This window comes from Syngnathus leptorhynchus, chromosome 7 (genome assembly GCF_054491065.1).
Source record: "Syngnathus leptorhynchus isolate UIUO chromosome 7, UIUO_Slep, whole genome shotgun sequence".
Classification (NCBI taxonomy): domain Eukaryota; kingdom Metazoa; phylum Chordata; class Actinopteri; order Syngnathiformes; family Syngnathidae; genus Syngnathus; species Syngnathus leptorhynchus.
Genome location: NC_141201.1, coordinates 2,207,126 through 2,233,314, shown reverse-complemented (window position 1 = coordinate 2,233,314; position 26,189 = coordinate 2,207,126). Strand labels below are relative to the sequence as shown.

At 45.8% G+C, this 26,189-nt stretch overlaps 5 protein-coding genes and 4 non-coding genes across 13 annotated transcripts; 2 read left to right on the top strand and 7 right to left on the bottom strand.

Moving 5' to 3' along the window:
• Window positions 1-78: 78 nt before the first annotated feature.
• Window positions 79-8,340, bottom strand: tada2a (transcriptional adaptor 2A). Of its 2 annotated transcripts, none has more exons than XM_085916097.1 (15): window positions 8,232-8,340; window positions 4,001-4,107; window positions 3,864-3,923; window positions 3,501-3,592; window positions 3,261-3,418; window positions 3,104-3,192; window positions 2,910-2,982; window positions 2,761-2,824; window positions 2,560-2,603; window positions 1,830-1,940; window positions 1,579-1,650; window positions 1,363-1,495; window positions 1,158-1,201; window positions 967-1,046; window positions 79-896 (listed from the first exon to the last, which is right to left on the bottom strand). In XM_085916097.1, exons 3-15 carry the CDS (start codon window positions 3,864-3,866, stop codon window positions 711-713), a joined length of 1,149 nt encoding a protein of 382 aa, XP_085772223.1. In that variant the 5' UTR covers window positions 3,867-3,923; window positions 4,001-4,107; window positions 8,232-8,340; the 3' UTR covers window positions 79-710. The 2 variants fall into 2 exon arrangements, with proteins under 2 accessions (XP_085772223.1, XP_085772222.1); XM_085916096.1 differs by lacking the exon at window positions 8,232-8,340 and adding an exon at window positions 4,531-4,707.
• On the bottom strand, window positions 5,001-5,164 carry LOC147054073 (U1 spliceosomal RNA). The gene has a single exon (XR_015066794.1). It is a non-coding gene; the product is annotated as a U1 spliceosomal RNA (small nuclear RNA).
• LOC147054072 (U2 spliceosomal RNA) lies at window positions 5,770-5,960 on the bottom strand. The gene has a single exon (XR_015066818.1). It is a non-coding gene; the product is annotated as a U2 spliceosomal RNA (small nuclear RNA).
• Window positions 6,456-6,646, bottom strand: LOC147054071 (U2 spliceosomal RNA). The gene has a single exon (XR_015066816.1). It is a non-coding gene; the product is annotated as a U2 spliceosomal RNA (small nuclear RNA).
• Window positions 7,135-7,325, bottom strand: LOC147054070 (U2 spliceosomal RNA). The gene has a single exon (XR_015066815.1). It is a non-coding gene; the product is annotated as a U2 spliceosomal RNA (small nuclear RNA).
• A 520-nt stretch (window positions 8,341-8,860) lies between the features above and the next one.
• vstm5 (V-set and transmembrane domain containing 5) lies at window positions 8,861-11,338 on the top strand. 2 transcript variants are annotated; one of them, XM_085917304.1, is made up of 5 exons: window positions 8,861-9,194; window positions 9,271-9,332; window positions 10,014-10,340; window positions 10,404-10,547; window positions 10,994-11,338. In XM_085917304.1, the coding sequence occupies exons 2-5, from the start codon at window positions 9,320-9,322 to the stop codon at window positions 11,023-11,025; spliced, it is 516 nt and encodes a 171-aa protein (XP_085773430.1). In that variant the 5' UTR covers window positions 8,861-9,194; window positions 9,271-9,319; the 3' UTR covers window positions 11,026-11,338. The 2 variants fall into 2 exon arrangements, with proteins under 2 accessions (XP_085773430.1, XP_085773429.1); XM_085917303.1 differs by having other exon boundaries at window positions 8,861-9,332.
• med17 (mediator complex subunit 17) lies at window positions 10,666-14,570 on the bottom strand. Its single transcript, XM_085917295.1, has 13 exons — window positions 14,398-14,570; window positions 13,987-14,231; window positions 13,764-13,927; window positions 13,483-13,702; window positions 13,268-13,404; window positions 13,113-13,194; window positions 12,868-13,020; window positions 12,590-12,720; window positions 12,313-12,497; window positions 12,107-12,244; window positions 11,921-12,038; window positions 11,690-11,849; window positions 10,666-11,604 (listed from the first exon to the last, which is right to left on the bottom strand). The coding sequence occupies exons 2-13, from the start codon at window positions 14,219-14,221 to the stop codon at window positions 11,396-11,398; spliced, it is 1,932 nt and encodes a 643-aa protein (XP_085773421.1). The 5' UTR covers window positions 14,222-14,231; window positions 14,398-14,570; the 3' UTR covers window positions 10,666-11,395.
• Window positions 14,571-14,730: 160 nt separating this feature from the next.
• On the top strand, window positions 14,731-23,360 carry cep295 (centrosomal protein 295). Its single transcript, XM_085917294.1, has 30 exons — window positions 14,731-15,104; window positions 15,403-15,603; window positions 15,685-15,809; window positions 15,902-15,995; window positions 16,217-16,339; window positions 16,404-16,544; window positions 16,616-16,799; window positions 16,893-17,036; window positions 17,124-17,405; window positions 17,467-17,564; window positions 17,627-17,761; window positions 17,838-17,896; window positions 17,978-18,920; window positions 18,989-19,157; window positions 19,243-19,374; window positions 19,435-19,629; window positions 19,770-19,876; window positions 20,340-20,430; window positions 20,501-20,647; window positions 20,724-20,794; window positions 20,873-21,257; window positions 21,413-21,747; window positions 21,816-21,983; window positions 22,075-22,203; window positions 22,272-22,341; window positions 22,424-22,587; window positions 22,658-22,847; window positions 22,924-22,999; window positions 23,076-23,175; window positions 23,239-23,360. The coding sequence occupies exons 1-30, from the start codon at window positions 15,006-15,008 to the stop codon at window positions 23,278-23,280; spliced, it is 5,199 nt and encodes a 1,732-aa protein (XP_085773420.1). The 5' UTR covers window positions 14,731-15,005; the 3' UTR covers window positions 23,281-23,360.
• Window positions 23,361-23,374: 14 nt separating this feature from the next.
• Window positions 23,375-26,177, bottom strand: ech1 (enoyl CoA hydratase 1, peroxisomal). Of its 3 annotated transcripts, XM_085917296.1 has the most exons (11): window positions 26,091-26,177; window positions 25,906-25,946; window positions 25,325-25,493; window positions 24,979-25,067; window positions 24,756-24,880; window positions 24,626-24,674; window positions 24,483-24,547; window positions 24,173-24,243; window positions 24,030-24,101; window positions 23,800-23,950; window positions 23,375-23,726 (listed from the first exon to the last, which is right to left on the bottom strand). In XM_085917296.1, exons 2-11 carry the CDS (start codon window positions 25,940-25,942, stop codon window positions 23,622-23,624), a joined length of 933 nt encoding a protein of 310 aa, XP_085773422.1. In that variant the 5' UTR covers window positions 25,943-25,946; window positions 26,091-26,177; the 3' UTR covers window positions 23,375-23,621. The 3 variants fall into 3 exon arrangements, with proteins under 3 accessions (XP_085773422.1, XP_085773424.1, XP_085773423.1); XM_085917298.1 differs by lacking the exon at window positions 25,906-25,946 and having other exon boundaries at window positions 26,091-26,175; XM_085917297.1 differs by lacking the exon at window positions 26,091-26,177 and having other exon boundaries at window positions 25,906-26,082.
• Between the last annotated feature and the right edge of the window lie 12 nt (window positions 26,178-26,189).

The window sequence follows — 26,189 nt, the reverse complement described above, 5'->3', positions numbered from 1 at the left end:
ATCACATCCAAGACATTCTGCTTTCAAAATTGAGCACTTTGACCTCAGCCAAGCACAAATCAAATTCCGTTAGGGTCTTTATATAATTTAATATATTAAAACATTTCTTCACAGATAAATTAGAAAATTGAAAGTGTTACAAATAAAAGACTACATTTGAGGTACCACTCTAGTTACGTAACAGTTGACACAGTGATAAGATTGTTTATGCGATAGAAAAAGATGGCCACTGAAGAAAAAAAAAAAAGGGGGGGGGGGGGGGGGGTACTCCAGCTCAAGCATCAATCTGGAGTGCCAAGATGCCGTGTGTTTGTGCAGGGCTGCCACGGCGACAAGGACAAGAAGTGGACTTTTCAAAGACGTCAACAGCAGTAAATTAGTTTTTTTTTTGTTTTTTTTAAAGGAGATATATATTAAATACAACACATTTGCAATTTCAGCAAATGCAGGAAAATGACCACAAATTTGATGTCAATTTTCTGCCCCCGAATTAAGAGCCAATGTCCAATTTTGTAAATTATTGGTTTATTCCCATTCATTTGGACGGACAGCTTCCATTTTCTGTAAATTACCTAGCAACTGGAAAGTTCATAATTGTGATTTCAGAGCATTTGCCGTGTGACCGAGTTGAAGTCCGTCGGTCGAAATGCCGCTCATTGTAACAAATATGTTGCGGTGACCTCGTCTCCTAAAATGAGACAAAGCCGGCGCTAGGCCTTGGTGATGCTTCCCTCCTTGATGAGGAAGTCGTAGATCTTGCGCGTCTTGTTGACGTCGATCTTGATGAGCGCTCGCGCCTGAGCCAGACGCAGGCCGCCCTGACGCCGACACTCGTTTAGCAGGGCCTGCTTGTACTCCAAATATGCGCCGGGCACCAGGCGCACCACCTGGCACAACTAGGTGCAAAACAACAACACGCACGTGTCACACATTCACACCATCTGACGTGACGGCACCTTGCAATACCTCTTTCTCGCGCTCGTTGAGCTTCTCGGTACCAGGCAGTCCGGTCAGGTTGAGGGGAGGCGCGCTCCTTCTGCCTGTTGCTATGGAGACGCGCACAACACAACACAACCCAGTGAGAGTGCAACAAAACACGCTTGGTCTTATAATCCGCTCGACATTCAACACAATAGACATGTCCAAATAACAGCTACCTGACGTTGTGATTGTGGTGACGGACGGTGTGATGCCGGCGTCTCTGCAGGCGGGAGATTAAAAGTCACACTATTAATAAACACGCACACACGTGCGCTCATGGCAGATTGGATCAAACACAAATTGTGATGGGAAAAGGAACAAGGCTTGTTTTGATGGCTTAAAATAGCAAATGGAATTGGGCGGGCACACATTGCGGCTTACATGGCGGCTTGCTTGCTGAGCCACTGCTGGCACGCTCGTCCGTCCTGGATGTATTGCAGCATGTCACACAGCACGGTTCTTTTGCGACGCTCGTCCTCACGTATTCGCTTGACGCGCTCGTACACTTTGGCGCCTAGGCGACGCACAAAGAGGGTGGCTCAACGCCAGCTGTTGCCAAAACAGGGCCCTGCTGCCTTTGAGCTGCCTTTGACTCACTGCAGAAGGACTTGATGCCGGCCTTGCGGTACTCCTGCAGCCTGCGGATCTCCCGCCGCAGCTCAAACTCCACTACAAAAAAAAAAAAAACACCAAATATATCAAAAAGATTGACAAACATTTTTTGGGGAGGATTTTTTTACATGATTAATCACTGGGTGCAGGTCGAATTAGTTGAGGAATGACAAGGAAGCTGCACCAAGTTTTGTGCGTGATTAAAACACAACGGTGATATTGGGTCAGGTACTGACACGCGTGACTCTCGATGAATTTGTCATGCTCGACGGGTCCTGTGATTCTGGCGAATCGCCTCATGATGTCGTAGAGCTCCTGGACCTCCTTTGGGTAGCAGTGCTCCAGCACTGTGGGGGAAAAAACCCAAAGTGAGACAACAGAAATGTCACTTACGCAGAAATGAAAGCAACAATCATTTCAACTCGCACGTGACGGCCATTTCAATTCTGATCCACGTCCTCATTTCCGAGAGGCTGTGCACACTTGCGCGACAACACGATCAGTTATTTATTCTAATATTTGAACAGGGTGTGCAGACTTTTGATAACCACGGTACGTCAGCGCCGACTTGTTTGCACCTGTTGTTGCAATAATGCGTGCTGCATTGGCCACCTCGGGGGGCTTGTTGTGTCTCAAAGCTGAGGAGCACAGTAATGGAAAGATGCTGAGGAGGAGGAGGAGGGGGGGGTGGCTTAGAAAGGAGCTGTGTGTGTCTCTCACACACGCACACACCTGAGCGTGCGCACAATTTCCGACAGTCTCCATGACAACCGTTGGGCAGCTTGACGGCGAGCTTGTCTTTTGTCTGCGGAGGGCCGCGAGTGATACGCAGTGACGCCATGCGGGGAGCCGACATGAATAAATCATAAGCGCGCAACTTCAACCTCCTTCAAACTCGTCGGCGCCGGCGATGTTAGCGCGTCGCCATGGCGACGGTGTGAGCGCGCATGTCAAAGGGCAACTCACTCTGGAATTTGCGCATGTTGATGAGTCCGTGATCGCGAATAATCCTGGAAATATAAAGACAGAGAAACAAATACGTCAAAACAATTCATTCTAATTTTAGTATGTCGTGAACAAATCGACTGGACGGAATGCAGCAGTGCTTTTTTTTTTTAAGCGGCCAAGGATGCCACCTAGTGAGCGACTGGCATCATTACAACTTACTTCTTCCTGCGTTGTCGCTCCTTTAATCTGGAATGGTAAATATCCACCACGGCCAGTTTGAGTGCTGCAACACACCAAACAGAAAATATTGGTCGCGCAATGTCGTGGGGGCTTGAGCGTCGGTCGGTCGGTCGGCAAGCGCCACCCACCGCGCAGAACGTCCGAGTCGTCGTCCACAAAGTCGATGTCTTTCAGATCCCATTCGGCGTAGTTGTCAAATTCCTGCGTGGCCGGACGGACAAAAAGATCCAGATTATTATTTAGCGGCTGCTGAGTCATGTGGATTTCGATGCATATATTTGACAATCGGGAGGCAAAACAAGCCTCCAATTCAATGGCTCACCTCCATGAAGTCAGCTCGGGCCGGCATGTACCCCGCCATGTCCCTGGAGAGCACCGAGTCAAACGTTGGCCGAGGTGGTTCTTCGGTCGCTGTAACGTGAAATATTATTCTTAGTTATTAAAAAAAAAAACAGCATTGATGCGGCGGCGTCACTGACGTTTAAAGGGAATGGCGCTGTCGGCGAAGCGAGCGTCTTTGGTCTTGCGCAGGCTGAGCAGCGTGGAGGAGAAGAGAGGATTGTTGATGAAGTTCTTCATGTAGTGACTCTCGCACTCCTCCTTGCTTTTGCTGCGCATCTGGTAGGCCACGTCCTGCCTGGCGGGTGAGAGCACAATAACAATGAGCCGACATTGAAGGAAAAAAAGTGGGGTTGAACAATTCTCGATACTTGACTGACCAGTTGCCGAAGCCGCAATCCATCACAGCCTCGAGGAGAGCCATCTCCTCCTGCGCCGTCCAGCCGGGCTCCAGAACGGGGAAGTCTGACGTCTGAACAAACAAGACCAAACGAACAAATCGAATTTGTGGATTATTTTGAGTTTGCGACTGCCGTTCGTAACTGGTGAGGGGATTTTTTTTTTTTTTTTTTTCAATTGTTTCAGTAGTTTCCATGTTTCAGGTGTGTGAGGGAAAATAATTTGAAAACAGTGAGGTACGCTAAAGGTTCTCAGTACTTAGTGTGAGTATCTCAGTCATTTGGCGAGAGCATCTCAGTGTTGTGTTGGAAGTATGATGTCCCTGACGGCCACTCCAAATTTACCATGATTTCATACTTGTGGTCACTCTGATGTTTCTTGTATTCAAAGCCTCTGGTGAAACACTGGAGAAAAAAAATAGAAAGAGAGGTTATTCAGCATCAAAAGGAGCGTCTTTACCTGGAGTTAGACATCTTGTCACCTGGAGGCAGAGGAGGAAAGGTGAAGGTCCACATTCCGCACATTTGATGTAAGGCTCGGTGAGGTAAGACGAGCAGCCTCTGCATGGTGGCTTATCAAGGGGGTCGTCTGAGGGTTACATGAACAATATAATTGGCATCAAAACTTGGCAAATTACAGCCCAAAGTCCACAACTGTCCTGTTTTTCTTCATCAGGATTATTGAGCACGAACATTTTCAAAATTCGTCGTTTTAATCACAGGCCACTAGTCAGATTTGTGCAATTCTCTCAAAACAATTCAACAGCCCCGTTTTTTAATATTGGCTTAGCAAATAGCGAGCACACAGGGAGCCTTGAATTCCATTGCAACATTTCATAAAACTATCAATTTCAGCGACGCAATGTCTTCTTTCATAGCTTCGTTTTCATAGCTCAGTCGTTGCCTATATCGCCATAGACGCTAGCATTAGCAAAACAATGCTAACGCAATTGTTGTCCAACGTAACGATTGCAGAGCGGCTCAACATGTCTCGGATAACAATCGAACTTACTCCCGAAAGAAGAAAGGTGGTCCATATGACTTTTTCTTTTTTAGAATTGTACTTGATAAATCAGCAAACGAAACAAAAAAGGGCCACAAGGGACGTTACGGTGTGATCGTTATTTCCGGACTCGGCACGTCGCCCTGCTGTTAGGTTCCTCAGTCCAAACTAATCGAGCAAAGATCGGAAGAGTTGGCAAATTTGTGGTTAATTTCACTACCTTTTTCATTTGAAGGTAGTTGAACGCTTCATTCATGTCATCAGTTCGTTATTTAGTTAGCAGAGCTTATACACATGCAGTATTACAGTATATTATATTAGTATATACATGTTTAGTTGAATAAAAACTAGGTGGCAATAATATAAGGATCACACAACACAACACATTGCAAGTACCATGACGGACCAGATACATCTACAAACTGTGAAATACAAAAAGCATTTAAATGATGGGAGATATTTGATTTGAACAGTGAGATCAGGGGAGAGCGCGAACGCAGTCCCCCACTACCAGAAATTATGCAGTCGAGATTCCCACATTTGGGGAATTCGCAGGGGTCAGCACAACCGGAGTGCAATGGCTGAGCCTCACCCTGGGTGAACCACCTTCTTGATCATGGTATCTCCCCTGCCAGGTAAGTATGAGTTGTACATGTCGCCGGGCCGAAGTCTTTACCGCACACACCATCTTGAGTCGCGGTCTTTTTTGCCTCAAACGTGTGAGCACACTCAGTGGATAGAACAGCATTCGTAGAACTGTTTACATGGTACCTTTAGTCATTACATTAGTCAAACTATTATAAATTAAGTTTAAAAACAACAATCAGCAAAATAGTTCCCAGCATGCATTGCTTCTTTTCTAATTGCTGCTGCCATCTAGTGGTGCAAGGGCATTACTGTACATGTTTTGATTAACCACCAGGATAGAAACTCCACATTTGGGAATCTACATTTGCAAATACTATTCATATAAACACCATGCATTCATTGTAAATGTTATACTTAATTATTATCAATAAAAATCTCAGACTTTTCCAACGAAAATGTATACTTCTACAAAAAATTATTTTAAATAATATTACATGGATATTTTCGAAAACAATCTAATGAAATGTTTTTTAAAAGAGATCCTCAAAATTTATATCCTCCTGAAATTTCGATTGGTATCACATCTGATCATCAAAGTTAGTCAAGACAACTTATGATGTTGACTACGCTTTTGGCACAATCTTTTCCATTGACATTTGGAGGGGGTGCACCGTTCCTGGAGGTACTGCAATACCAGGTCGATGCGTGGAGTGGACGGAGCAAGCCCCTATTCCATCTCCCAGTTCCAAAAATCAATTTAATATATGGTCCCCGGATAGGGGACGTATCAGATATTAAACTGATAAGAACAGATACTACACTTGATCTTAGCCAAAAGGCCGAGAAGCGATAACCACAATCTGGTAGACGAGGACTAGTTAAATCCCGGCACTACAACCTAAAGTGAGAGTGATAAACGTCACCAAGCAACGAAAACAACACACATTTACACGACAACAAACAACAACTCACATTTGAAGTGAAATAGACAGTTGTACAGTTTTCTGGCCTATATAATCAAATAAATACGGAGTATTGCTGGGTACTACAAGTCATGTGACCCATCATAGTCCAATGGAGATGCACCACTAAACATATTTCTATTAATGGCATTATCGTGTTCTTTGACAATCGACTAAGCTAATGACAGATGTTCAAGAATATTTTAGATAATATTACATGGATATTTTCAAAAACAATTTAATGAAGTGTTTTTTAAAAGAGATCCTCAAAAATTATATCCTCCTGAAATTACGAATGGTATCACTCACATCTGATCAAAGTTAATCAAGACAACTAATGATATTGACAACACTTTAGCCACAATCTTTTCCATTGACATTTAGAGGGGGTGCACCGTTCCTGGAGGTACTGCAATACCAGGTCGATGCGTGGAGTGGACGGAGCAAGCCCCTATTCCATCTCCCAGTTCCAAAAATCAATTTAATATATGGTCCCCGGATAGGGGACGTATCAGATATTAAACTGATAAGAACAGATACTACACTTGATCTTAGCCAAAAGGCCGAGAAGCGATAACCACAACCTGGCAGACGGGGACTAGTTAAATCCCGGCACTACAACCTAAAGTGAGAGTGATAAACGTCACCAAGCAACGAAAACAACACACATTTACACGACAACAAACAACAACTCACATTTGAAGTGAAATGGACAGTTGTGCAGTTTTTTGCCCTATATAATCAAATAAATACGGAGTATTGCCGGGTACTACAAGTCATGTGACCCATCATGGTCCAATGGAGATGCACCACTAAACATATTTCTATTAATGCCATTATCGTGTTCTTTGACAATCAACTAAGCTAATGACAGATGTTCAAGAATATTTTAGATAATATTACATGGATATTTTCAAAAACAATTTAATGAAGTGTTTTATTAAAAGAGAGCCTCAAAATTTATATCCTCCTGAAATTACGAATGGTGTCACATTTGATCAAAGTTAAGACAACTAATAATATTGACAACACTTTAGCCACAATCTTTTCCATTGACATTTCAAGGGGGTGCACCGTTCCTGGAGGTACTGCAATACCAGGTCGATGCGTGGAGTGGACGGAGCAAGCCCCTATTCCATCTCCCAGTTCCAAAAATCAATTTAATATATGGTCCCCGGATAGGGGACGTATCAGATATTAAACTGATAAGAACAGATACTACACTTGATCTTAGCCAAAAGGCCGAGAAGCGATAACCACAATCTGGTAGACCAGGACTACTTAAATGCCGGCACTACAACCTAAAGTGAAAGTGATAAACGTCACCAAGCAACGAAAACAACACACATTTACACGACAACAAACAACAACTCACATTTGAAGTAGAATAGACAGTTGTACAGTTTTCTGGCCTATATAATCAAATAAATACGGAGTATTGCTGGGTACTACAAGTCATGTGACCCATCATGGTCCAATGGAGATGCACCACTAAACATATTTCTTTTAATGGCATTATCGTGTTCTTTGACAATCAACTAAGCTAATGACAGATGTTCAAGAATATGGTAAACGCATAATGGATCCAAGCAGGACATTTGTGTTGTTTTTAGAAAGAATATTAGGAAATCGATCACCTGTCACGTGATCCACGTCGAAGGAAAAGTCATTTTACTTTAAATTGGTCTCGTTTAACCGCGTGAAAATAATCTTAAACAAATTATTAACAGCGAATTACTTTCAGTGCATGAGCAGATTGTTTGTGTAATAAAAATTGTATGTTAGTCACATCTATGCTCCGAATCGCCAAACTACTTCCTGTTTCCCGTTTAACTAGCAGGTATTAAATACGAGAGCGACACCACAGGAGTGGAAGAGAACTACACAGACGTTCACGTTAATCGCTTTACAAACATGCAATTAAATCGATTTCTCTTTCCACAACCGAAATTAAAAACGTCAGCAAACGCACAAATAAAATGTTTACTGTGTATTAGTTACAAATTGTCACTTACTAGTGTAAAATGGTGTGCATGTTGAGGAAGTTGAAGGTCTTAAGAGTAGGCCTAAGATGTTAATTAGCGTACCTGTTCGGTACATCCAATTTGACTTCAGTAAAAACCCCAAAAGAGTCAAATGAAAAGCATTTTGATTTCTCACCGTATCATTTTCGTCCATAGTGATATTTTTGCGTCAGTATTCGGTGCCGAAAATCCAAAATTTCCCTCGAGTTCCCTTGTTAACTAATTGACTCAAGCCAGACCGCTCTTTTTTTTCTTCTTCCACTAAGCGACGTTCAAGGTCATCTTGGACATTTCCTTGTCATTACGCAATACGTACATCATTAATACATTATTACTATTTTCAATATTTCAAATCGAATCGACATGTCAGAGATCGCTTCCACACATTTGATGCAATCACAAAACTCAATGAAAATATTTTTCCATTTCTGTCTCACACTTCATCAAATAACACTTAATCATGTGCACAAGCAGGACTGCTCCTGTGCAAGAACTTGAGAGTTATGACTGACATTATATACTTACTGAACATTATATTCATAAACTTTATCGTGGTTGCTACTTCTCACTTCAACTGGGTAGAAAGGCCTTCAAATAAATGCTCAAAAGGCTTCCCACAGTCAAACAAACTTCCAAACAATGGCCAGTTGCTCGCTCTCTCGCTCTCTCTCTCTCTCTCTCTCTCTCTCTCTCTCTCTCTCTCTCTCTCTCTCTCTCTCTTTTTTTTTTATTTTGGAGTGAGTGCTTCCTGTTTGGCACGTTCTACCAGGTGTCACATAATGCGAGGGGCCAGGGGGCTTCCAACCTATCCCGAAAGCTGGTGTGGCTCCAAAGTGCCTGTTTTACCTGTAACTCAGTCAAGCGGGAAGGCCCGACACCGTGTGGCCTTCTTGGACTTTCTTCACCTTGGTGTGTGAGCGTGGATACATGTTTACTCAATAACCTCCGGCTCAACCTGTCTGATCGGTGCGTGCCGGCTGCGCAGGTATGAACACACACTCAGTAAACGCCTGAGAGGACGACGAGGCACAGGGAAGACTGTGAGAAAATGTCGGGATCATTATTTGTCAAGGACTGAAAAAGCCCAGCAAAAGGTCAAGTGAGTTGGGAGGGGAGATTCTTCTTGGTGCTCTTCAACCAACCGATGGCTCTGAGATGCTAATGTTGTACTACAGGCTCTGGGATGTACACGACGTTGCTGCGCTCTTTTGCTTTTTGTTGTACATGTGCCAACGAGGTAAGCACTATACTTGTTTTTTAAAGACGGGAACGTCTCAACTGGTTTCTGTTGAGGGCCACATAAGCAAAAAAAAAAAAAAAAAAAAAAGGAAACTGTCCAGTTCAGGTTTTTGGTGACAGGATGAGTCACTACAGACTCTTAATCAAAATCAATCAATCAAATCTGACAAATTAATGTTACATTTAAATGTCATTTTGAGAAGATACTTAATTCTGCTTTGCTTCTGAATGTCATCTGCTGTTCTGTTTGTAAATACTTTTGTTTCTTTGTGTGAATTTTGGAATTAGTACTTAATTACAGTCGTTGAATCAGCGTCACCAGTTTTACGTGTACTTCTACTTCGAGTGTGACAACATTTGCTTCCTGTTTATTATGATGTCATTTATGACTATGCCAACCAGGCTGTTGAATCGATGAGCAATGGCGCACCTCGCTCCTTTTTTTCTCCCTTCTCGGCGCCTTGGCATTCTTGAGTAAAATTCCTTCTCCATGCCTCATTGAGCAAACAGCAGAACCACAAGGTCCACTGAAACTCCTTTGGATACATTTGATGAAGTTTCTGGGGCTGGCCAAACATACTTGACCTCCTTTTAGAAAGTTCTGCCAGAAACCTGTCATGTGAAATAGCACATAGTATCTGAGTGCCAAGGAATTTTCTTTTTTTCTTCTCCTTCCAAGCTGGAGCCATCTCCATCCAGTCCCCCGAGCACGGCCTAACCCGGTCCGTGCAGGAGGACGTGTTCTTCTCCGTGGATGTGGCCTGCAATTGCAGCCCCACCATCCAGTGGACCTTTATGTCGAGCTCGGTGAGCCGCTCCATCGGCATCTGGCGACCGGGCGTTTTCACCAACGTCACCGCCGACTACATCAGTCGCGTAGAAACGTACGACAACGGCTCCATGGGATTGTCGGACCTGCGGTTGCAAGACGCCGGGTTCTACGTGTTGACGGTCACCGACGAAACGGGTGGCAACAAGGATTCTGGATTTGTCCTCAAAGTCAATGGTGGGTGAAAGGAGACAAGTTGACGCACTTTTTACACTTCAATAATAATCATGTTCTTCGCAGAGGTTCTGTATGAGGACCTGCAGTACCTGTCGGTGTCAGCCCTGGCGCTGGCCTTCATAGCGGGCCTTCTCATGCTGGCCATGTGGCTCTTGGACAAAGCCTACAGGAAGATTGTAGCGTGGCGACGCAGGAAGGAAATGCCAGGTAGGTCTCATTCATCATCTCAGATTATTATTATTATTTTTTAGTAGTTTAGAATGACTTTAGGGCCAAAGGTCATATCCTGGTCAGTTATTGTGGCCTTTGCTGCTGTAAATAGTAAACTCGGGATTGCCATTGGATTCTTTTTTTTAAAAGTCAGATTATTGTGAAGTGAATATTTGTACCTCAAGTTTGTAAGTAGCATTTGAAAATTGGCCAAATGCCAACTCATATGAAGGCACCATTGTATCATAAAGACTTGGTTTATTCCCACTTCTACCTTTCTAAAGCTTGCTTGCTCAAATTACTAGAGTCACAAATGGAGTTGGCTGTGAATGCAGGTTGGCACGTTGGGCGTGTTTCCGAGTACAAAGGTTGCCTAGAGTCTTAAATGACTGTTACTGACAAATGACTGCCCCCCCCCCCTTTTTTTTTTTCCCTTTCTCCAGAAAATGACGCAACGGAGCTGCAGCGTCTTTGACACGAGTTTGTCGGGACTATTATTTCCATTTGCGACAGGAAAGACTGTTTTTCTTTCCTTCACCCCAACAAATTTGGTGGAGGAAAGAAGAGACTGAGGCACTCGGATTTATTTTATACATATGTACTGTAAATATAAACTGTATTTATTGCCAAAATAATATTGTTTGGAGTAACTATAGGTCAAGTTGGGAATACTTTCCTAAAATGTTCTGAGTTGAGGGAAGTGAACAGACGTGGGCAGGCAGCCAACACAAGTCTTGTAAAACTCCTCCATGGAAGAATAAAAAGGAAAGGGGCGTGGCTTATCATCATTTTTTTTTTTTTTTTTTGTGTGACATGGTTGCTGGTCCTCCCAGGGAGTGTTGCATTTAAGGGCAAGGGGTAAGGGCGGCCATGAGGAGCTCCATCTTGTAGACAAAGTTGCGTCCCTCCATCTTGTTCCAGTGGACCTCCTTGTACTGACCCCTGAGGTGGCTCCACTTGCTGTCCTGGATGATCTCACTCTTGGGCAGCTCCTTGGTCTGGTTGCGTGGGAACTGGACCAAAACCCTGCACCCGCTCTCGGGACCGTTACGCACTAGGGGGGGCGAAAGGAAACAATTGAGCAGCAGATAAGAGAGGAAGCCATTTTGGGTCAATTCAAAAAGTCTTTGAAGTCTGACCTGAGATGGCGTACTCTCCGTTGGGAGAGGCCACGGTGACGGCCGAAGCGTTCCCGATGCTCTCCACCGGGCCGAGGCCGACGTGGTTGCTGAAGCTCAGCACGTGCCAGCCCATCACTTTGGCCAGCTGCTGCACGGCGTGCACCTGGTGCTGGGACATCTGTCGCGAGGATGAGCCAGAGACATCCATGAACCTCTTGATTTGGATCTTGGTGGTAAGAGTAGCCATACCTGGGAGAGGAGGAAGTCCTGCAGCTCCTGCTCCTGATGCGACAGAGTGACGACGCGGCCGTCTCGGTGAACCACTCGGATCTGCTCCACGCCAATGTTGAGCTGCAGCTGGATGGACCTGAAACATGTGATCAGTACATGAGCCGCACCTTCAAATCACCTTGGTGCTTTCATTCCACAACTTACTTGCAGATTTGCTCGTAGCTCTGAGAGGTGATCAGCACTTTGACGCTGGACTCGTACACGTCGTTAATGTTAGACCAGTGAGCTTGGATTTGAGGGTCTTCGATGCGGCTGGCCAGGCTGTCGATGGTGCGCGCCGTTCTGACAAACGCACAAAAGATGCACGATAAATGATGTCATCGAGTAGAAGCCAGGAGAAGACGTCTTACCGGCTCCGTAAGAAGATGTGCTTGGCCTGTTTGATGATCTTCTCCAGGAGACCTTCTCGTTGCTGCAAGTTGCTGATTTCGGCTTTGTCGTAGGCTAGCGGTCCGGCCAGACGCAGGCGTTTGTGGCCAAATGGGGCGGTGGCGGGATGCGGCATCACCATGGAACTCAGCTGCTGCTTGTGGAACTGCGGCACGGACAAAGGAAACCTTCATTCGATTCAATCAAATTATGATCAAAGTATTCCCACCCCCCTAAATAAAAAAAAAAAGGTCTCACCTCTCGCATCATCTGATGCAGGTTATGTTCCAGTACGTAAAGATGATCATCTGGTTTGGGTCTCTCCGGAGAGGCCCGATGGTTCCTCTTCTCTGTCGTCGAGTGGCACAATGAGATGGAGAGTTGCAAACCTGCAAACAGGATTATTCAAGTCAATGGCGCAAAATGTCGAAAAACGAAAATTGCTTGTTTTTTTGTCAGACCGATGCAGATTTGAGAATAATTAATCATAACGGGAATAAATACGCTATTGGTTGTAATCAAGAGCGTTCCAAGACCTGGGAAGGGCTGTGAGATGATCTGATTCTTCACAACAATGTGAGGGATTTGGGATTTGATCTGGACGGCTTCCCGAGACAACTGCGCAAAGATCTCCTTGCAGAGCAGAACGTTCTGAGCCGCCTCCAGCTTCACGTGCCACGACTGTGAACCTGCCAATGTGACATTACCAAAAGGATGTGTTGAGTTAAAAAAAAAAAAACTTTCATGATAAACATTAAGTAGCGTTGCACCGATACCACACCTCCTTTGGTTTTTGGTTGTCGCCTGAACAAATTGACTGTTCCGAGATCACCGATGTCTGGAGCTTGCTTCTGGATGGAAACCTGGAACAGTCCCATTGGTCTTCAATATTTCTTCATACAAGTCAGTCTGAAAGTGTGTCTGTCAGTCCTCTACCTTGATGTAGGCAGATCCCTCAAGATCACTGGGGATCTGCACGTCAAGGGGACAGTAGTCCTCTGGGATCTTTTTGTCCAGATCGATATCCGTGTTCTTGATCACCTCAAATGAGCCATGATGAGGAAACAGTGAGCCTGCGTGGACAATGACATCATTTAGCTTTTACAGACTGGGATGACTAAACACAATCACCTTGTGGCGGTTTTAATAACCTGCACTCCGGTAGCTGAGGTCTCCCAGGATTTTGTCGCCGACTTTGCGCAGCTTCCACTGCGAGCGCAGTCGGAGCAGCTCCGCGTTGAAGTCTCGCTGTCTGCGGTTCTCCAGGTTCTCCGCGACCGACTTGTTAAGCTTCTCGGCGCCCTTCAGGAGGAGCTGCGCTGCAGTGGCCAGCGATTTCTTTTTGCTCATCAGTTGGAACACCTGAGGGGTCTGAATCAAAGCAATACAATGTGGATATTGAACTTAAAATGTGCCAGTTTTTTCACTTTACCTTGCTCATAGACGGATCTTGAGACACTGGGTCTAGCGCCATGTACTTCTTCTCCTTCACCACGCAGAGCACATCATAGAGGACACACATTTCGGTCAAGGAACTACGCAAGTTGTTGCGTACGGAATCCCAAGGCCACAAGGAGGGCTGAAACTTTACTGTTCCTGCATGAAAAGAAACGGTCACTCATTGTGCATTCAACAAACACTTGTCTTCATGATACCTTCTTCTTCCTCCAAATCATGCTTGCACCACTCGCGATCCCGGGATTCGCTGTTGGTTCCCTCTTCCTCAGAGTCAGATCCTTGGCTGAAGTCAATCCGTTGCGCCAACTTAGCCAAGTTCTGAGACATGGACAGGGGCGGCACGTACGTCTCAGTTCCATCCAGGGCAACCTCCTGCACCTGCTTCTCACAGAAAGACTCTATGCTGACCCTCACACCTGGACCGCTGGCCATGATGGGAATACTAAGCGAGAGAAGGGACAGCAAGAGAAAGACATCATCATACGACTGCTTTGCTATCCAAATCGGCTAGCGTTAGCTTTATGCTAATGACGGCGTATTTGGTTAGAACACTAAACAGCAAAATGAAAACATTGAAATTAATAACATTCGTTTTAAGCACCTCTTACCTCTGCTTTTAAGGAATCGTTAGGAATGTAAATATTGTTCTTTCAAGTTGTGTTATTGTTTCTGTCGTGATTCGATTATTCTTCGCACGCTACGTGCTCTTCTTTGTTTTCTATATGAAGGCTGCTAATTTTACTTGGGGACAATAGCGCCCACGTAAGGTGAAAAAGTGCTAGTGCAGCTGTTAAAGTTGTAAAATAATCGTTACATTTAAGCTTTTTTAAATCAAATATATATATACGTGATAAAAGTCTTGCTGGCTTTATTCAAGAGTGCCGATAATTAATAATGATAATACATCTGAATAATATAACAAAGTGTCGCGAAAAAGTGCGCGAACGGCGGGACGTTTAAACCGACGGATGTGACGTATGAAGAATTCAAAGCGAACTCTTCTCGATCGCACAGATTTGCGTGCTGCATGAAAATGCCTTTTAGAAATCGATCGCATCAGAATATATTAAATCTGACCACCATAACTCGATATGATTGATCAACTCGCGTTTGAGCGTCGTAACGTCGCGATCAGACAAAGTTAACCGATTCAGGCCAATCAGCTAAGCCGCTAGCTGCTCATGTTGCTACAGAGAAATGTTTACGGTGAGAGACAATGGCGAGACGGCTGGGAAAATTACGCCTGAGTCCCAACGAAGAGGCCCAGTGGATACAAGAAGAAAGGGGAAGAAGGAGAAAATTGCGAATACAACAGGTAGTGAGAACATCATCGATTTTCGTTTCGCTTTCTGACGTTTCACTTCATTGTGACGTCATTAAATGTTAAGTTATTCCGTCCGAACTCTGCATTGCTTTTGAGTCACTTTTATTTGCAAGCTAGCCATCCAGTCATGTCAATCCCCAGAGCCAAACAGTCACAACACATGTTTGTGAGTTTTCAAACTTGTTGTGATCGATGCTCTCATTCGAGCTATTTTTTTTTTGCAAACGAATTATGCAATCATCAACTTATGATCATGCATTTAATTGTTGAACCTGTCCCCCTCTCTTAGGTTCGTGAGCAGCATAAGAACTTTGCGTTCCAGACACGGCAGAATGTTGAGCGGAGACGTCAGCGTGAGCTGGAGCTGCTGGGACAGGAACTACGGGAGCAATGGGAACAGCAACAAAACGAGAAACTGCGCACGCTGCAGTTGCTCTACGAACAGACCCTCCAGATGGTCGGCCAAGGACAAAGGATGGCCAAAGAAAATGTAATGCAGTGTGACGTCAGAAAGACAGAGGGCACTGCTCTGTGTAGAAAACATCGTGAAATGTCTTTTGATGTCTAAAAGGAGCCTGATTTGCTGGCCATAACTCGGAGAGAAGCACTGAATCACGCCAAAGCGGAAGAACGCTTTCGAGAAGCCCTGAAGGAGCTCAAGTCGCAGAAGCTTAAAGATAGTGAGATGCAAAGCCGGTGAGCATTTTTCAATTTTTTTTTTTAATGTGACTTACCAGACTAAGACAGAGAGAGAAATGTGGTACTTTTTTTTTTTTTTTCCTTTCCAGGACAATCAATGCTCGGAAGAAGGCTCTGCAGGTAGAAAAGGAGAGATCGACGAAAGTGGCCAACCTCCCGCCGCCTCCCCCAAATCCAATTTTAGTAAGTTGCACTGTTGTACTCAAAAGTTGCGCTTGAAATGGTGTAAACAAAAATTACAAACCGACAAAGCATGACTCTTGTAAGTCATTCTTTTTTTAAGTACAAAAAAAAAAACAACTGCAACCCAATGTGCTTTTGACTTCAGAAACTGTAAACAGCAGCAAACAAAGTTTTTTTTCCCACATCCGTGAAATGAATCGTTATTGTCTTCTCTTTCCAAGCAGGCCATTGAAGCTGGAAAATCGTACGTGGGAAAGAAATCTGATGTCAATGCCTTTGCCGGTACCCGTTACCACATGCTGCCCCCCGGTGTCACGGTGGACCGAGCGGCAGACACGCAGCAGGTAAAGTAAGGCATGAACCACATGTTCCTTTTTGGAGTTGCCCTAAGTCAACTTTCTCAAATAGGTGGATGCCCACGAGGGAGCCGAGCTGGCCATGAAGAGGCATCTGGACTTGCAGAGGGAGGAAGAGAGGAAACGAGCCCAACGAAAGGAGACGGCTCGTGTTCGGGGGAAATCGGCTCTGAGGAAAGAGCAACTGGCGCTGGTATGAAATTTTTGGTAGCCCCGCCCGGCCAATGTCCGACAGACCCCCAAAAGGTATCGGTACCTTTTTAGGATCGCGAACGGCTCCTCGTGGAACTGGAGCACATGCAGCACGCCGACATGCTGAGAAGACGTCAGCAGGCCTTTCAGATAGCGCCGCAGGTCTTCCAACCGCCTCACAGGAAGCAGGAGATGAAGGATGACTTCCAAAGGGACATGGAGGTTGCCTTTGAGGACATGTACACCAGAGAAAGAAGTAAGAACTCCAAACTCGGTATAGTTTTTGATTGGATGGATTATTGTTGACATGTGATCATTAAATGCAAATTTATTTCACCTGAAATTCCAGGAATCCATAGTGACCCGATAAATCGGCTCGTCCCAGAACCTCGTCCTGACCAAGACCCCAAGCTGGATGTCACGCTAGATGAGGTCGTCACATCTGAACGAGAAAAGTCCACAGTGGACCCTGGATCGCAGGAAAAGGCCCACGGTATAAATTAATATTACTAGTAAAAAAAAAAAAAAAAGACATTACGAGTACCACGCTAGCATTGAATGCAACTTTCTAAACCTGCAGTGCAGAACATGCGAGCAGCTCCCAGGAAGGCCTTGAACAATCTCCTCAATCGCATCAGGAACCAAAGAAGCGAGTCGTCCAGCTGTGACGCCAGAATCCCCGACGCCAGTCGGGTCTCGGAGCGGGACAACAAAGTGATCCCAGAACGGGATGCCGTCGTTCGGCCCGAGGAAGTAGCCGAAACGGTCCAGGCGGCAGATAGGGAAGTCTCGGAGGAAGACGTGACCATCGAAACGGGCTCGCTCAGCAGCCAGCCCGCTCAAGCTCCGTCGTCTCCTCAAGGTAACGCTTCTTTCCTGACGCTAGTCATAAATAAATATGAGGAAATATTTGGTTTTATTAGCAGCGAAAGCAACAATTCAGCCAATCCCAGCAGAGAGTCAAGACGGAGATTCCCTGGCCTCCAAAATCCTGGAATTTGAAACCGAGCGAAAGAAAAGGGTAAGGGACCGCTTAAGTAGTCCCACTTTGTGTTTGCTCAAGCTTTTCTTCTTCTTCTGCAGGAGATGGAGCTGGAGAGGGAGAAACAGCAGCAGATGGCTTTTCTACAGGAGCTGGAAGAGCAGAAAGCCCAACTGGAGCGATTGTTGCTTGAGTCTCAACAACAAGAAACGTCTCAAGATTACCGAGATTCAGAGGTCAGCCAAAATTTGAGAATAATTTTTTTTTGTTTTAATTCTCAATCAGAGAAAAAAAATCTCAATAATCCCACAGACTCCTGAACATACCAGAAGAATCCGAGAATGTCAAGAACGCCTTCTAGAGCAAAACAGGTGCGTTGCATCATCAAGGAAAGCCTATCGAAACGAGCTTTCGATTCCAATCCCGTCTTATCTTATTTTCTCAACTTGAAGGATTCATCAGCAATCTATGGACCTGGCTCGACGACGCCTGGAAGACTACCAGCGCTCTCTTCAGAACCGTCACAACGGGACCACTCCACCCCCTCCTCCTCCGCTGCACGAGCCTCAAATCTCCACCGACTTTTCCTCCCAAGCATCTGCTGGTCCATCCACGCTTCCCTCCTCTAGCCGACAACCCGCAGAATCATTTGAAAGTTCAAACCTTCCGAGGCACCAGCTACAGGACATCTCAGATCTGACGAGAAAAGCTGTTCCTAGAGTCCCGTCGACCACCGCCGAGTCAATTCCTCCCAAAGCGGTCATCCGAAAAGTACTTCCTTCTAAAATGGTCACCAGAGAGTTACTATCTCCTCAAGTGGTCACCAGAGAGCCCGTTCCTCCTAAAGCCATCGCCACACAGCCAATTCCTCTCCAAGTTAGCGCCGCAGAGTCGCTTCCTCCTCAAGCTGTCACCAAACAGTCGCTCCCTTTTCAAATACTCACCAGAGAGACGCTTGAACTTAAACCAGTCAGCAGATCGCTTCTTCCTCAAACAGTCACTGCCGAGCCATCATCCCCTCCTCAAGTGGTCACCAAAGAAACTCTTCCTCTTCAACCGCTTCCTCTTAAGAAAATCACCAGAGAGTCATTCCATCCCAAACCAGTCACCAGAGAAGTTCTTTCTCCTCAAGCGCTCACCAGAGAGGCCTTCACTCGTCAACCAGTCCCCACCGACTTTCTCCCTTCCAGCAGCTTTCCAATCCAGCCCATCCAAACGATTACAGAGAGTCGCCTTCCGCAGTTTGGATCACCTGCAGAACAAGACCAGCCTCAGGAGTTCCGAGATCGGCAGCAGGAGGGCAAAGAAGAGCCGCGGCAAAGACAGCCGGAGAATCTGGAGCTCCTCAGGCAGCAAAAGGAAACATTACGGGCTCTGATTAACGTTGACGCTCAAGTGAGTTCACAAATTGTCTCCTGTTGTTGCGTAATATCATCTCGGGCTAAACCCTGATGTTCTTGCAGCCGCAAAGCGAGGTGGCCGCACCAGAGGACGCCGCTCAAACCCGATTGGGACTACTTTCCTCCTTGCTCAAAGTCATCGAAAAATCCAACGGGGGGAGTTTGACACGCCCGGGGCATCTGCAGACAGAAGATGACCCAAGTCTTTATCTCCCGTCCACCAGCGAGACGGGTACTAGTGCGTAGCATGAATAGCGCCTAGCATAATCCCAAAAACTGATTTTCACTTCATTTTTTTTTTTTTTTTTCCCCCCAAGCCTCACTTCATGCTCCCGCCCGAGCAGCAAAACCCCCAGTGACCCGAGTCCGGCTCGGCACAATGAGCGAGCAGCACGAGCTCAGCGCCATTCAGGAAGTGGAGACGCCAGTGGACACCAGCCTGGCGACAGGTCAGTCCAAAAACTTGGCATCTCACGTCCCGTCATCACTGACGCTGATTCTGCTCTCAGGTCCAGGCGATGTTTTTTCCGCGCCGCAACACACAATGGACTGGTCTCTACGGGAGGCATCCGAGTCCTCTGTGACCACAGAACCAACTCTACAGACGTCGTCCGTGTCCAGTTCGGCAAGGAGGTCCACCTCATCGCTTCATGGAGAAAAGCAAGTGATGGGGACAGGAACATCACCAGACACTTCTGAGCACGGTACGCTCGCTCATTTTTTGCACTTCAATAAAAATAATACAATATGTGGAGTCTTAAAACTCGATTGCCTGCCGGTTGTGTGTCACCTACTTTTTTTTTTTCGTGAAGGTCCATTTCACAAATGGAATTTTGTTGTCCAGGTTCATATCGCCACCTCACATCGGACTCCGAGAGGGATGCCGACTCCTTTGGCCCGGCGGTCCCGATCAGCAGCTCCTTCTCGGATGCTAGCGGGTCACCTGGAGAGGCAAGTTGGGGTTTTTATTTTTTAGGCCTGACGTTGCATCCGGGTACTCACCCCCCCCCCCCCCCTCTGAGATTCACAACTTGTGGATCAATGATGAAAAATAGCCAAATCTGAGTGCCTTGGTAATGTCTTCCTTGGCCTGTGATTATGCATGAGAAGCTTTTTGTTTGTATGTTTTGTTCGTCCGTCTGTGTGTGTGTGTGTGTGTGTGTGTGTGTGTGTGTGTGTTTGTCTGTATGTGAGTGTTGTCTTTTTTTTGTGTGTCTCTTGAGCGATGATGTAAACAAAAATGACCTGAATTGTATTTAAAAAAAAAAAAAAAAAAAAATACATTTCATGAGGGTTTCTACACTTGAACTGAGCTCAATGTCCAATTCGAAAATGATTTCTGAATGTATGGTAGCTTTTGTTTGTAAATGCGTCCACCAATCCTAACCGAGTGTGTGTGCGCGTTTGTTGTCAGTCTGCACATGGACGTTCTGATCGGGAATGCTTGTCCATCACACCCTTGTCCACCGGCAGCTACATCACCAGTGACCCAGACGCCAACGCAGGTGAGAAGAAAAAAAAAAAACAATTAATCAAGCGACCTCTGGTCCAAACCCATCGTGGTGTCGTTATTAGGTAAATCTCCAACCCTTGTCGCCATGGAGATTTCTCGCCTCGCCCCCTCCTCCAGTCCCGCTGCAGGCCAGCCCCAAGCGACGACGAGCGACGTCCAGCGCATCGTCGAGCAATACGCCCGAGAGCTCAGCGTCTCTTTAAGCACAGGTAGATCGTGAGTGAGTTACTTCGCTCACCGCCTGGTCCGTTTTTTTTTTTTATCACTGTGCTCCGCTCGGAACAGGGCGAGAGGACGATGACGACGAAACGTCTGGTGTGACTTCTCCTTCTCCAGCCTCCCACACAAGTGTCGTGGTCAGTGAGCCACAAAACCGTCTTAAACTTCATTTACTCTACTTGAGGAACTATTTTTTTTCCTTGTTTGTCTTCCAGAACCGTGACCAGGCGGTCCAACCAATTTTGGGGCAATCTTCGGTCTACGAAGATCAGGACTCGTTCAGACCTTTGATCGGTCAGCCCGGGGATCAGTCCTCCTACCTCATGGCAGAACAAAGAGACACCACCATGGAGCGGCTGCTGGGTCAGCCGTCGGCTCACTCGTCCATCATCGGCCAGCCGCCGCTTTCTGCCAGATTGGACTTGACTCTGAGTCGCATCATGGAACAAATCCCTCGCGAGTCCAGCCAGCGCGAACCCAGCGTGGCTCAGTTGCCGTCGCACACAGATCGGTCCTGGTTGGACGAGCGTCCGGAGAGCTCGATGAGACCGCTTGTCGCCGAGTTGGACTTGTCTTCTGGCCAGGACAGTGGAAGCTCAGGTTAGAGTACTTTGCAAACAGTAAATACCAAATGTATTAAAATTATTAGATTCTAAATACCAAGTGTATTAAAATGATTAGATTTGAAATAATTGAAAGAAAAAAAAAATACACATTTTAAAAAGTCCTGCAATATATATATTTTTTAATTTTAGGTGAAAGAACTGGCTTGGATCTGAGCACCTTGACAGAGGCCACCATTCCCTCACATCCATCCTTACCTCCCGAAGCTTCACACGGGGCTTCCGTCCTGCCCGGCGCAGACTCCTTTCACCCCCTCCCGTCCGAGGTCACCAACAACGAGACGGCCCCGGACCCATCGGCCGTCTTCCGCGACTCTTCCGACGGACGCCTCTCTAGCGGCGAGCTCAGCGTGTCAACGCATTCCGACTCGGCGTCTCAAGGCGAGAGCGAGCGCGCCACCGACCGCTTCAGGACGGAGGAAAGCTCCCGCCGCACGTCCGCTTGGCATCGCGTCATCTCTCCTCAGGTTGCGTGTTTAAAAACGCATGCGTGTGCCCTCAAATGTCTGTGCGCTAACATAATTTGTGATTTCAGATGGTACGGCTATCACAATCTGATGCTAGCAACAATTCGTCTGCATTCAGCATTTTGCCTGAGGAGGATGTAGAAGAAGAGCAGCAGGAAGTAGACGTTCTCATTCCTGACATTCCTGCAGAAGATTGCACTTTGAACTTGAGGCGGGACCTCAATGCTAGGCTACAGGTACAATTTTGTGCTGCTTGATTTTAGGAGGCAGGTTTTTTTTTTTTTGTGATCTGTAAATAAGTGTCTTTTTTTTTTTTTGTATTTCTAGGAGGCCGGCAGTATGATGGGCATCCTGGAGCAGTCCCAAATAACACTGGTGAGCTTGACAGACACCACGTTGCAGGACACACTAGAGGAAGAACTCCCGTGGGAGGAGGAAGAACAAAAAGACCACGAGGTACTCGTGTTGGCATCCCAAGACCTTCTCAATTCTGTCCTCGTATGAATTTATTTTCTTTATCGTAGGAGTCCCAACCAACCTTAATGGAGAAACCTCCAGGAGCTTTAAAAGCAGATCAGAGCCCGACACATGCAGGTAAAGTCCGCTATGGATTTATTTATAGGGGTTTGAAGGTGGAGAGTGGTTTATATTGCAAACGTCTGTCTCCTGGCATCAGGCATGCTCTTCGAGTTCAACTGGGGGTCCCAACAGCAGGGGGTCTTTGAGAAGAAGCGCCAAGCTCTTCTAGAGAGGTCAGCCCGCCGGGCGGAACAAGTTAAGGCCAAAGGGGCGCTGGTCAGGAATGGAAAGGCAGGAGAGGAAAGACCTCTGCAGACCAAGGTTGAATGAAATAAAAGGAATGAAATACAAATCAACGATAAAGTTAAAATAACCGTAACCCTTACTGCAGACTCAGTCGGACCACCGAGTGGAACAAAGCAAAGCTAAGAGGGTGCCGCCGGGCAAGACTGGCGCGGCGGCAGAGGTCAGCACGCAGTTCAAGGAATGTCCTCCGCAGATTGGACAGCAAGCCAAAGCTGACAAGTGCAAAACGGCAAAGTCCACTTTGGTCAAGCAACAAAAGCCCCCGACTCCTCCAGGTAGGAAATCTGATGAGTAACAAGATGGGGGCAGATACAAGTGTGCCCTGAAGTTAAGTCTTCATTTGCTTTCCAGCAGCGAGCACGTCAACAAAGTTGAATGAGCAGAGCCAAGTCAAGAAAATTGCAGAGATGCACAGACACACACGGAGGTACGGCCATATTTTTTTCTTTTTCTTCTTCCCGTGACACATCACCAGTGTCTCAACACCGCATTTGTTCTTTCAGACTTTACGAGCAGCTCGAGGAGGTCAAAGAGCGGAAGGCGGTCCAAAGCCGTCAGGAGGCTTCGGCCAGCAACAGACAGAAAGCCAAAGCTTTCCACATGGTAAATCTTTTTTTTTTTTTTTTTTTTAGGAATTACGCCGACTGATGTTTTATTTCCCCACAGAAAACACTCCAGAAGCTTCGTGCCAAGCAGACTCAACAATGAGCGACTCAGAATGTTTTTTTCCTACCTGTGTAAATGATTTTATAGTTTCGTTTATCAATAAAGCTTTTAACTTATTCAAAGATGTGTTGTGGGCTTTTAACTTTCAGCACCTATTTATTAGATTCATACAAATATTAAAATCACGTACACGAGTATTTCACAATGACAAAGATAGAAATTGTCCGGCATCGGCATTCGATGACTGTCAGAAGTGCACTTTATAGCTTATTTATGAATCACAAGACTGTATTTTTGTTTGGTTCAGCAATCTTACGTTGGCCTGAGAAGCCCAGCTTGAGAAGCGCTTAAAGAGCTTGTTCAATAAACATCCTGACCTCTTTTCACAGTTTGGAGAAGGTTATGCTCTTGATACTCTTCTTCTCCATGGAGGCTTGAGCCGATTTCATCACGTCTGCAGTCTGAAGCATGCTCATGTTCCACGTGGCCTGGAAACATGGACCATTCGGTATTTCATAATAGTGTGTGTGAAGTTTTGACTTCCTGAAGTTTTTCCCTGACCATGTAGTCGAGTCCCTCGGCTACACTGTGGTCTCGGGAGTAGATGAGGTTGACTTTGGTGCCCTGCACGGCCACGGGGCTGCGGGCGGCCATCTCTCCGGCCATCTCCAGCGCGCTCGCCATCATGGCCTCCTTGTCCGCAAACACTCGGCTGGATATCCCGACGAGAATACGTGAAGCTTCCTTATCGTTGATCTCCCGTCGTAATCGCGAGTCAAAAATCACTTTACCTGACCAGTCCGCTGTTCAAGGCTTCATCGGCGTACATCTTCCTCGCCGTCAGGGCCAGGTCGTTCACCAAGCTGGAGAAAAGGTGAAAATATTTGAGAGGAACGAGTCTTCGCCAGTTCAAGTGCGTTTATGAGCTGTTTACCTGCGGCTGCCGATCACTTTCGGGAGCCTCTGCAGCGTTCCGACGTCCGCTGCTAGCCCGATGTCCACTTCCTGCAACATCGTAACCGAGGCAACGACGTTTTGCATTTTTGTGGGATCACCCCCAAAAAATAGATTCTCACTCCTTGATATTTATTTATGTGTTCAATCCCAAAAAGAAAGAAAGATACTGCTTTTATGAAGCTCAATTTCTGTACACATTCTATTTGTCTGCTGGATGTGTGCCTTAAATGGGCGTGGCCTAGTGAGTGACGGATGTTATGTGATGATCTAATTTACACGGAACATACTTTGACTTGGAACCAGGCATCCTGGGTGCATAGGCGGATGTCACAGGCAGTGATCAGATCCACACCTGATGATGAATTTGAGTTTTGAAAAGGTGACATTTCAATTAACTTAATGTCTAATAGTTCTGATGGTGTCCTCCTACCTCCTCCCACACAGGCTCCATGAATGGCCACCACAACTGGCTTTGGACACTAGAGCAAGAAGATCAACACATAAGTCATAAAAATAATAATCATATATTAATCAACATAATCATCATACGTGTGACGGACCCTCTCGATGACTGAGAAGGTGTCCTGGTATTTGGTGATGTTCTTTCTGAGGTTCCAAGAAATGCGGGCCGTGTCATCTCCGTTTGGTTGCAGCAAATCGCCGGCCATGTCCATCAGGTCAATACCTGGACCATGAACATCGACACACAACTGAGAATTAGATTTGTTCTTTAATTGATGTAAAAAAAATAAAATAATACAACTTTGACAAGACTTGTAACACCTGCTGTGAAGACCTTCCCTGCGCCGGAGAACACAACGACTCTGCAATCCGGGTCACCGGAAATCTCGTTAAAACAGTCCACCATCTCACTGAGAGAAAGCACAACCATGACCATGAAGCTCCAGAGGCACATAAACTATCCAGAAATGTATAATATAGATTAATATATTTTTTGTGTTTTTCTTAAAACAATATATGAGAAGAGGGCCGTGAAAATTGTATATTTAATTTCAATCGCAATATCACGCGGGGCCGGGGTAGTTTATTTTGATCAACCCCTTGACACAACTCCAAATGATTTCCCCCCCATATGTCATATTTTACAAAAAAAAAAAAGAATTCTTGCCTCCAGAATGCTTTGTTCATTGCATTGCGCTTGTTTGGACGGTGGAGCTCCACATGCGTGATCGTCTGTGCAGGGCGGCTGATGGCCAGGGTGGTGTAAGGGGCTGTGGGACCGCCAGACGTCGACATGGTACGGATGACTGTTTGGCAGCAGGGCCTGAATCCCCTGTCTAGTAAAAAAAAAGTTATTCAAGATTAAATGCATGTATTTTACTACTGTATTACTTAGGCAGTTAGTGTAGGAGTACATAACAAGGAGAAGAACTACACTAATCACCACGTAGGAATTTAAAGTACGTTTTTAATGGGAAAAGTGGTTCATATATGTGAACCAAATTAGAGACAATTTTGAGAACACTAATTAGGCGGGTGGGCGCCATTTTGGGGCAGGCAGCAGTGAAATGTAGTTATGGGAAAAGTAAACAAAAATGCACATAAGGAGTGAGAACAAAGATGGACTCAACCTAAACTTTCAAACAAACACACCACTAAAACAATGTCAAATTTAAAACACGACAGTTGTTAGACAAAACGGACTCAATATGTGACGTTTATTAACGCAATAGAGCTCTGGTGACTTACATGTTGTGAAAGCAGACCTGGCAAAGAATGACAACATCGCCCTTGAAACGACGAAGGTGGAGTGGGAAGAAAAACAAGACAAACTAAAATCTTAGCAAACACAATTTTAGCGGACCCGACGTTTTGCACACCGACGGAAAGTTAAATTAGGTAAAGTGTGGCTAGAATTCAAAAAGACGCCTCACCTGAAGTAATTTAGTTCCTTCAAGGCAGGCAAAAGCGTCTCCGCTCTTCTTCTTGTTTTGTTTTGCTGGTACTTGGCGCTTTAGCACACTAGCGCCCCC

Excerpts from the sequence above, each read along its gene's own strand:
- vstm5 (XM_085917303.1), top strand. The coding sequence starts at position 9,251 with ATGCTAATGTTGTACTACAGGCTCTGGGATGTACACGACGTTGCTGCG. Across the intron at positions 10,341-10,403 it reads ATTTGTCCTCAAAGTCAATG|AGGTTCTGTATGAGGACCTG; the intron begins GTGGGTGAAAGG and ends TGTTCTTCGCAG. Across the intron at positions 10,548-10,993 it reads ACGCAGGAAGGAAATGCCAG|AAAATGACGCAACGGAGCTG; the intron begins GTAGGTCTCATT and ends CCCTTTCTCCAG.
- med17 (XM_085917295.1), bottom strand. The coding sequence starts at position 14,221 with ATGGCCAGCGGTCCAGGTGTGAGGGTCAGCATAGAGTCTTTCTGTGAG. Across the intron at positions 13,405-13,482 it reads CCTCAGCTACCGGAGTGCAG|GCTCACTGTTTCCTCATCAT; the intron begins GTTATTAAAACC and ends TTGTCCACGCAG. Across the intron at positions 11,605-11,689 it reads CGGAGAGTACGCCATCTCAG|TGCGTAACGGTCCCGAGAGC; the intron begins GTCAGACTTCAA and ends CGCCCCCCCTAG.
- ech1 (XM_085917296.1), bottom strand. The coding sequence starts at position 25,942 with ATGTTGTCATTCTTTGCCAGGTCTGCTTTCACAACAT. Across the intron at positions 25,068-25,324 it reads ATGAACAAAGCATTCTGGAG|TGAGATGGTGGACTGTTTTA; the intron begins GCAAGAATTCTT and ends GCTTTCTCTCAG. Across the intron at positions 24,675-24,755 it reads CCTTCTCAGTCATCGAGAGG|TGTCCAAAGCCAGTTGTGGT; the intron begins GTCCGTCACACG and ends TTCTTGCTCTAG.
- cep295 (XM_085917294.1), top strand. The coding sequence starts at position 15,006 with ATGGCGAGACGGCTGGGAAAATTACGCCTGAGTCCCAACGAAGAGGCC. Across the intron at positions 17,897-17,977 it reads CGCCTTCTAGAGCAAAACAG|GATTCATCAGCAATCTATGG; the intron begins GTGCGTTGCATC and ends CTCAACTTGAAG. Across the intron at positions 20,648-20,723 it reads CAGCGTCTCTTTAAGCACAG|GGCGAGAGGACGATGACGAC; the intron begins GTAGATCGTGAG and ends CGCTCGGAACAG.
- tada2a (XM_085916096.1), bottom strand. The coding sequence starts at position 4,555 with ATGGACCACCTTTCTTCTTTCGGGA. Across the intron at positions 2,983-3,103 it reads CCCGAGCTGACTTCATGGAG|GAATTTGACAACTACGCCGA; the intron begins GTGAGCCATTGA and ends CCGGCCACGCAG. Across the intron at positions 1,047-1,157 it reads CACCACAATCACAACGTCAG|CAACAGGCAGAAGGAGCGCG; the intron begins GTAGCTGTTATT and ends GCGTCTCCATAG.